This window comes from Ovis aries, chromosome 22 (assembly GCF_016772045.2).
Source record: "Ovis aries strain OAR_USU_Benz2616 breed Rambouillet chromosome 22, ARS-UI_Ramb_v3.0, whole genome shotgun sequence".
In the NCBI taxonomy this organism is placed as follows: domain Eukaryota; kingdom Metazoa; phylum Chordata; class Mammalia; order Artiodactyla; family Bovidae; genus Ovis; species Ovis aries.
In genome coordinates, this window is record NC_056075.1 from 33674353 (window position 1) to 33684104 (window position 9752).

Below are 9752 nucleotides of genomic sequence, written 5' to 3' on the forward strand. Positions count from 1 at the left end.
CCAGGCAATGAGTCGTAAAGAAAGAAAAGCAAATCAAATAAATTCAACCTATTTAACGTAAACACCAAATTTAACTGGAAATTATTTACCTGAAATTATTTAAAAGAAAACATTTTAAAGCTTTCTGCATATCCATAGAAATTATACTGTTCTGCACAATCTTTAATGCATGGGGTTATAGAGGATAGATTTTGTCTTTCACTTGTAAGAGATTTGAAATTTTCAACTTTCTGTCCATTGCATAAAATCCTGCATCAGATCTCTTTAATGACTGTATGTAAGTAAAAACTTTTGAGAAGACATTTCTTGGGTTCTTGGATTTAACCCTGGAGTGTGCGATTTGAACCTCTGGTTGGTTACTTATTAAAATTATATATATATAATTCAGGAGGTGGTGGGCAGGGGCGTCAAACACTTACGCGTGACAGTATGGCTTTTTCTGGTGACTCACAAAGTTATTCACTGATAGCATCATCTTGCAAACTTCACAGTGAAAACAAGCTTTGTGCCATATCTAGAAACCAAATAGAAAAGACTGAGCAAAATTACCTTTTCTTTCACTCTCAGGAATCTTACATATTTCAGGGCGAAAAAAAAAAAAGAGCTTTAGGGATCAAATGGTGATAAAACTCATACTCGGCTACAAATTTTTGAGACAATACAAGAGATGTAGCTAGAAATTGGTAGAACCTATCTTGGTGGCTCAAAAAAACCCACATGTCCATGTTACCCAATGTAACAAGATACATTTCCCAAGTTTGTGACAATTTGCAAAGGCCAGGAAATGTCTACTGACCTGGTCTAGACAGTTGATCTTCTCAGCAGGGTACACTCCGTAGCCACACCTAGAGCAAGCCTGCACATTCATCGTGAAGTCTGAAGAGAGAAGACCAAGACCGGTAACAGGCAAGAAATCCAAAGAGAAGCCGCTGTCTGGTTGTTCAAGTTCCAAAATCCTGACTCCTATTAAATTCCTCGGGGCCCCTTGACCGTTCAGTATCCAACTTCCACTCTCCTCTGCTGACCTTCTGGTTTGAAGTCGGCGGCTGGACGGTTTTTAAAGCTGCCACTTACTCAAAGGGCTATTTTGGAGACTTGCTCGGCACGCATGCGTCTGGGTAATAAGGTGGAGGTATTTCTAGCTGACATGTTTCTCTAAATAGAAAAGTGAACTCACAACAGCATCATGTTTATGTGGATGACCAAATCCTTGTGTATGATCAGGCAGCGTGCAGTAGTTGAACACTAGCTGTGATCATAACCCAGGAAAAGAAGCCAAAGGCACACCCCACACCCTCATACAACGACTAGATGAGAAAAGCTCGCTCTGTGAGGCCTGTGACTAAAGCAGAAGGTCCAACTCACCCCTCCAAAGAAGATGGAAAAGGATTTACTCACTCCATAGAGGGTAAATACTATATTTAAAATTTAGCCTTATCTCTTAAAAATGTTTGCTATCACCTAACCATTAAAAAGAATGAAATAAGGCTACTTATAGCAACATGCATGGACCTAGAGATGCCTGAAAGTAAGTCAGACAGAGAAAGACAAATACCATATGATATCAGTTATATGGGGAATCTAAAACATGACACAAATCAATGTACCTGAAGCAAAAACGACTCACACACAGAGAGCAGACTTGCGGTTGCCAAGGGAGAGCTGGATGGGGGTGGGAAGGCTTGGGAGCTTGGGATTAGCAGAGGCAAACTGTCATGGATAGGATGGATAAACAACGGGATCCTATGATATGTATGGCACAGGGAACTATATTCAATACCCTGTGACAAACCATAATGGAAAAGAATGAGAAAAAGAATATATGTATGTATAACTGAGTCACTTTGCTGTACAGCAGAAATTAGCACAATATTGTAAACCAACTGTACTTCGATGAAATGTTTTCAAATAGATTAAAATGTTTGTAAGAGTAGGACAGAAAATTTATTAAGATATCAATTCATGTTTAGCTTCTGCAAGGATGCAAAAATAAGGGCAGATGAGAACTCTTTGAGTGTTGACCTCTGTTATCTTAGGCGGTTCCAAAAAGTCCTTGCCATCCAGGTGTTGCTTAGTCCCTTGACTCCCAGGCTTGAAGGGAACAGTGTGAAGACAACCTTTCTTTTCTTGGCTTTGTGAAGCCCCTCATTGCCTAAATGTCACTGAATACAGACCTTCCAGAAACAGCTTACAAAAAATGGCAACACACTTGTCCCCACCCCTCAGCTCATTGTCTTTCTTCGACAACCCTCTTCCTGCTTTACGTTCTTCACAGCAGTTACCACCACCTGACACCTTAAATGTAAGTATATCTGTTTTTAAAAATTATCTGTCTCCTCCATCAAGATATTTCATCAAAATAGGGTCCTTGGTCCATATCGTCCTTTCTGTATCCCTGATGCCAAGAACAAGGTCTGATACAGAACACGTGCTCAACAAATATTTATTAAATCAAAGAAATCAACACTGATGCCAACATGCCTACAGGGAATGAGGTGAAGCCATAGGTCACAGGCCCCATCTGAACCACCTCTCCACCCCAGCCAACTTGTGATGACGGAATCAGTAGCCAGCAGGGACAAATATTCTGACTTTTCCAGAAAAGCCAGCTATCTGCATCTGCACCCGAAATTCCCTTTTTTGCAAAACCCTGGGAATAAAACAATAAAACAGGGTCATGGGCAGTACTTATTCAGCAGGCTACCAATTAGTGACTGTCCACCTCAAGAGAAGGCTCTGAGGAAACTGCTGGGGGGACCTCGGGTAAGACAGAGAGAACTCAGTAGTGCTTCTGTGTTGTGACGGGAGAACCACGAGGAGGAGGAGGCCACAGAGCAGGTGAAGAACAGCGTCCCCGTGACGCTTAGGAGAGGGTGCCATGAGGTTCCCCACGGAGAGAGCGCAGGCACAGAGCTGCCTTCTCAGCACCAGAAGGAGACTCTGAGTAGGGGCCCCGGACTCAGGAAGGCTCAGGCTGAAATGTGATAAAACACGGCCTGAACAAAAGGGAACAGTAAAGGCAAAGAACTATGACCTTCAGGTTAGGGACTTCCCTCGTGGTCCAGTGGCTAAGACTCTGTGCTCCCAAAGCAGGGGGTCTGGGTTCGACCCCTGGTCGGGGAACTAGATCCCACATCCCACAACTAAGTGTCCGCATGCCGCAACTGAAGATGCTGCAACAAAGATTTCGTGTGCCACAACTAAGACCCGGCCAAATAAAGACCTTTTACAAAAAGACCTCCAGTTTCCCCGAATATTTTGCTCTGGGTGGGATTTCTCCAGCTATACCTGGACACAGGCTGGAAGCCTCAGTGATCACTGAGAAAGAGCTCTGTCCCAATCCAGAGGGATGCGGAATCGCAGCCAGATTTCCTTTAAAGAAAAATGACCTAACGCTTCTCTAAGGCCGTGATTGCATCACTGCTATAAGTCGTGAAAACAAGGATGACCCAAACGCAAGATGCTAAATCTGACTTGTACCATCACTTCTGCTTTTGAAAGGTGCTTATTATGTATCAGAAATTGTGAGAAGAAACAACCCTGTAGAATTGGAAGTGGGACAGTTTAAAGACCTAAGATGAACATGCGTTGCTGGGGCCAGAGACACACAGCCCTCATCTGCTTTACAGACCTTGTGGATGGCCTTTCCTGTGTGTATCCTAACCCTCTCACATCAGGCAGAGCCCCTCCCTTTTCTGACAGCGATTACATCAGATCCTCCACATCTTAGCCAATGAACAAGGGTGCTCCTCTGGCCCCTGGGCTCGGTTCAGACAACATGTGTTAGTCTGGATTCCCCACAAAATAGAACCTGGGGCAAAGGCTTCCATGCGAGAACTTTATTCAGAAGTGTGATCCAGGGGGCGGAAGTAAGAAGGCAGGAAGTGGAGGGGGAGAGTCAACATCATTTCCCACAGAAGCTTTGGACATTGGATCTCTTGGTCTCTACCTCCAAGAGGCCACATAAGCCACTGCTACTCAGGAATATCTGCTAGAGGAAGGAAACGGGAAGGAAGTACCTGCTGGTCCTGCCCACCACTGACGAATGTCTGGCCCCACTGGGTGTTAACTCCCTTATACATCCATGCTGTGTATGTGCCCAGGGAATCCCACAGCATCCTATGCCTCAATAGCAACAGGGGAAAAGGCAAGGGCAACAGCTGATCAAAGACACTGTTGGCTAAACCGACATAGAGCTAGCTGCCACTGCCAAGGCTGGACTGGCATAAGTCGTAAGACAGGTGAGCCTAAGTGGATGGAAAGAGGCTCCTGAGAGGTGTGGGATATGTCTGCCAATCAGCAGAAAGTCCAGGACTTGGGCTTGGTGGTGGTGAGCCAGAGTCAGGGCAAGTAGAGGCTTGTTAACCTCTGACCTAGATGCTTGTCAACAGTGTCCATACTGCTTCTTCTTTTTTCAAGTCTTGACTCCCAGGGAGATTGTGATCAATGAAAAAGCCCACATTTCATTTCACATTAGTGACTATCATGTTCAGTACATGAACAATCGATTTTTTTTCAACTTTACCATAGCACTTGTTTCTTTTAAATGGCATCCTATTGATGGCAGCCCCATTGCTTCAGCCAGCCAAGATCTTTTTCAACCCTGGTTCTGTCATTGAGAATATGAGGTAATTCCTCCTAGCTCTGAACCATTTCCAATGCCCTGCAGGGCCATGGATGTGAAATGGTTTTAAGAGTATGAAGAGATGACCAAAGAGAAGTAAAAAGAAAGCTATCAAGCCTCCAGTCTGTCATTGCCACTCTGGTTAGGCTGGGCTTGTTCCTCCTGCGGTGGGGGTGTGTGCATGCCTACCTCACTTTAGCTTCTCCCAAAAGCAGAGCGTGAGGTGAGGATTTGGCTGCAGGTGGTATATTTGGGAGATGATCTCACAAGGTAAGAATGAGGGTCTGAGGTGAGTGAGCAGAGAAAGAAGAGTCAATAAAGGGCGCATCCTGAGCTAATTACCACTGTGTGCAACTGAGGCTCAATATTGTTAGGGATTCTCTGAGGCATTGTGTAGAATGTTTCCCCAGACCATCCCACTGAAGGACAGAGGCTGGGATACTTATCCACCCAACTCTCATCTCCCATTGGCTGCATCTCAGGGGCATTAACTCCCTCCACCTCTAGAGTACACCTGTCTGCACAAGCTGAACAGACTTCTACAGCTTCAGAGAAAGCCCAGAGGCATAGAAGCAAGGGGATGATGCTGCAGGAACTTAAGGGGGTGCTGGTGCCACACTTGGAGTTACTGATGAGCCAAGGAGAGGCGCATAGGGTACCGCAAGGTCAGTCACTCAAGGAAACTAACTGTGAGAAGGGGGAAAGAAAGCATTTACATGAAATACACCATGAACTCCCACGGTCTTCTTTTCCAGCTGCTGGTGTCAATTCTGTTCCCTCCTTCCTCTTCTCTGCACTGTGCAACAAGTGACCAACACTTGGGGTGGAGAATTCAAGAGGCAAGGGCTTGCCTCTAGCTGTCAGGCTTTCCCAGGTCAGAACTCCAACCACACTCTCACCCTCATCCCTAGGTGTTTTCAGGTGCCTGGGGGTGATCACATGGGGTTAGACAGAGGCAGAGTTGATTTCAACCTATGAGTTTGGAGGCAAGAAAAACAACTCATTCCATATAGCCCATCAGGCTCCTCTGTCCATGGAATTCTCTAGGCAAGAATACTGGAGTGGGTTGTAATGCCCTTCTCCAGGGATTCTTCCCGACCCAGGGATTGAACCCGGGTCTGAACTGCAGGCAGATTCTTTACCCTCTGAGCCACTAGGGAAGCCCAATAATATAACACAACATAACTTGCCATTAAGTCCCTTGGACTGCAAAGAGGTCAAATCAGTCAATCCTAAAAGAAATCAATCCTGAATATTCATTGGAAGGACTGAGGTTAAAGCTGAAGCTCCAATACTTTGGCCACCTGATGCGAACAGCCAATTCATTAGAAAAGACCCGGATGCTGGGAAATATTGAAGGCAGGAGAAGGGGACAACAGAGGACAAGTTGGTTGGATGGGATCACCGACTCAACGGGTATGAGTTTGAGCAAACACGAGTTTGACTCAAGCTCATGAGTTTGAGATGGTGAAGGACAGGGAAGCCTGGCATGCTGCAATCTGTGGGGTCACAAAGAGTTGGACGCGACTTTGAACGACAACAACTTGCCATTACCCCAGAGGGCCTAAGGAAGAGTCCCCTGCACCTTCTTACCACCCCAGGGCTGTGATCCGAACTTTATTGGAGAGAGCATGTTAATGGCTTACTAGATGCAGAGAAGTTATTAGGGGACTGTGCCAGTGGAACTTGCTAGCGATCTGTTCTCTAGAACTTTCTGGAAATCTACCCTCTAGTGCCAGAGAGAGCTGTTCATGGGGAAGTATCTCAATGGAAGGACACCTGAAGGGGGTGCCAGAAGTTGCTAATTGCCAGGTACTGGTGCTCAGCAGGCCCAGCTGGGCGCTGGGGAAGCCAGGTGTGTGATGGGAACCTAGAAAGTGTGCATCCCTTCTGTAGGAGCCCGATTCCTCAAAAGTATGCCAGACACACCAGAACCAGGGAACAAAATCTCTACCTCCTGCAGTCTCTCTCTTTTCGCCTTTTTATACAGTTCATGGGGTTCTCACTGCAAGTATCCTGGGGTTGTTTGCATTCCCTCCTCCAACGGATCACGTTTTGTCAGAACTTCCCACTATGACCCGTCTGTCCTGGGTGACCCTGCACATCACAACTCATAGCTTCACTGAGTTACACAAGCCCCTTCACCACGACAAGGCAGTGATCCAGGAAGGGATGGCATCACTGGTTGGATGGCATTACCAATTCAACAGACATGAACTTGGGCAAATTCTGGGAGAGGTGAGGGACAGGGAAGCCTGGTGTTTTGCAGTCCATGGGCTTGCAAACAGTCGGACATGACTTGACAACTGGATAACAACAACAATCTTTCTCTACTGTCCCCAACTGGCAAAGCTGAACATAGGACCACAGGCAAAGGAAAATTACTTAAAAGACCCAGTTCCATTTTCACAGAACAGAATGCTTAGAGGCAGTGGTTAATAGCATCAATTATTCTCTTCAGGGAATTCAGCCTGAACCCTGACCCACCCCTCTCCCCCTTTGCAGAAGCCTGCTGGTGCCTCAGCCAGAGTCTGGGCTTGGGCCTGTGAGTCCTAAGACGGGCATTTCTGTTACTCAAGGGATTATCCTTCAGTGGTGTCCTGTACGAAGTCATAGCCTGGTCTGAGCTGTCCTGTGAACAGCAAGAGAAGCATGACTGATTGCACCCCATGGAGGTGTGGTACCCAGTAGGATGAGGGTGGGATTGTTGAGCTCAGCAGGATTTGCAGCCGCATCCCGGTGACTAGAGCAGAGGGCCAGAGGCAAAGTCCAGAGGGATCAACCCAGGAGCACCCATGAGGTCAGCTCTTCTAAAGACTTCTGAATAATGGAGTTGGGGATTTTTCTGGGGTGAAGAGAAAGACTTAGTTCTAATCATGTGAATTTGGAAAGGAAGCAGAAAACAGTGACATGGTCCAAAGCTGGAGAAACACAGGAAATACAGTTAGAAGAAAATAGCATTTGGATCTAACAGATCAGTACAGTTACCAGAGAGGGAAATTTTTTTTTTAGTTTTTTGAATGTCGATTTTTAATTAATTAATTTTAATTGGAGGCTAATTACTTTACAATATTGTAGTGGTTTTTGCTGTACATTGACATGTCAGCCATGGGTATACATGTGTTCCCCATTCTCAACCCTCCTCCCACCTCCCTCCCCATCCCATCCCTCAGGGTCATCCCAGTGCACCAGCCCTGAGCACCCTGTCTCATGCATCAAACCTGGACTGGAGATCTATTTCACATACGATAATATACATGTTTCAATGCTATTCTCTCAAATCATCCCACCCTTGCCTTCTCCCAGAGTCCTAAAGACTGTTCTTTACATCTGTGTCTCTTTTGCTGTCTCACCAGAGAAGGAAAAATTTCTAACTGTTTCTTTCCTTTCACATATCTGCAGTTTTATTTGTTGCTGCTGCGAGAATCCAGCCTTGGAGCAACACTTCCAGAGTTGCCACATCAGACACACTACAGAACTGAAAAAAGGGAAGTGTTGCTTCAAATCATCTTTCTATCTGAGCCAGCAGCAAATTCCTGTGTGCAACACGTTTTAATAATTGCATAATATAATTATGACATAATTCTTGTGGATGGAAAATGTATCATTTTTATAAGCATCCTGGTTCTGTCACTAGCAAGCTTGTGATGCGGGCAACCTCCCTGAACCTCAGATTCTTTATCTATAATATGAGCAGAGGGATTAGTTGTGAAGCCTCCTCCACATCTACCACTGTTTTATCGTATTTCAGGAATAACTTGCAAAAACTTAATTGTGTAAATCAGATTAAAGAGTAACGTATTTGCCTTACTAAACGATTTTTCATTTCTCAACTGATTCACAATTGAATTCCTTCAAAAAGTATTTTATCTTTGGGTATCCAATGACTTAGTTGGTCCTGACATTTCAGAAATATGGGGATTCAAGAAAGAATAGGACAGCCTGTCTTAGTCTGTTGCAGTTGCCGTAACAAAATACGACAGGCTGAAAAGCTTACGAACAGCAGAAATTTATTCCTCACAGTACTGGAGGCTAGAAGGTCAAGAACAGAGTGCCAGCATGGTTGGGTTCTAGTCAAAGCCTTCTTTGGGTTACAGACTGCAATTTCTCTCTGTGTCCTCACTTGGTAAAGGCCAGGAAGCTCTGTCTGGCCAGCTTTACAAGGGCACCTACCAGAGGGTTCCACTTTCAAGATTTAAGCACCTCCCAACGGCCCCACCTCCTAACGTCATCACTTTGGGGATGAATTGGGGGACATATGAATTGGGGGACGAGTGCACAGACGTTCAGTATAGCATAGCCATAGTGTAAACAGTATAATGGCTTGTTTAAAATAGTCATGGATTCAGGATTCTGGCAGAACTTATTAAATTATCATTATTCACTTACACTTGCCTGGGGCCAGTGTTTCTTAAACCAAGAAAGTGTCCTTACCTGGTGAGATTTTATGGAGGATATTGAAGTCTCAGGCCCAGAGGAGAGCAAAGAGGAGATGCCCGTTCTTGCCTGACGTCACATCCTGAAGATTCACTCCCTTCACTCAAGGTGTTGATAGTTTCATAGCAAATGTCTCTGGTGTGAAGAAAACTCTAATTTCTCCTCCGCTATTTACACGTCAGGGCGCCTGTGTTCATTAGCCAGTCCGGTGAGAAGTCTTGGAGAGCAAGGCCTTGAAGGCCTCCGCTGGAGTCTCCAGGTTGAAGAAAGACAAATGTGGGGGCACGCGTGGGTGAGGGGTGAAGTGGTATTGGGGCAACTACAATGTCTCTCCCGTATTAGACTAACTTAGGGCCACACACCCGGTGGCTGGGCTTCCCAGCTGGCACTAGTGGTTAAGAACATGGCCAACCAACGCAGAAGACAAAAGACACGGGGGTTAGATCCCTGGGTCGGGAAGATCCCCCCCTAGAGGACGAAATGGGAACCCGAACCGGGATCTTTGCCTGCAGAATACCATAGACACAGGAGCCCGGCGGGTTAGTTCATGCGGTGGCAAAGGACACAACTGAGCGACTCAGCAGGCACGCACGCACCCAGTGGCTGACACGTGGTGGCGCTCAGTAGACAGCCCAGGAATGATTCTGGAGCTACAGCCAGGCCAGCAGGAGGTGTTGGGCTGTGGGAACGC

General features: G+C 45.9%; 1 protein-coding gene across 4 annotated transcripts in view; it reads right to left on the bottom strand.

Moving 5' to 3' along the window:
• Window positions 1-1030, bottom strand: part of NRAP (nebulin related anchoring protein) — a 74997-nt gene extending 73967 nt beyond the window's left edge. For all 4 annotated transcript variants that reach the window (XM_042239111.2, XM_042239109.2, XM_042239110.2 and 1 more), the window contains exons 1-2: window positions 797-1030; window positions 420-514 (exon numbers count right to left, since the gene is read on the bottom strand). In XM_042239111.2, the coding sequence (XP_042095045.1) occupies window positions 420-514; window positions 797-868 (167 nt within the window). In that variant the 5' untranslated portion in view covers window positions 869-1030. The remainder of the gene's footprint in view (window positions 1-419; window positions 515-796) is intronic.
• Between the last annotated feature and the right edge of the window lie 8722 nt (window positions 1031-9752).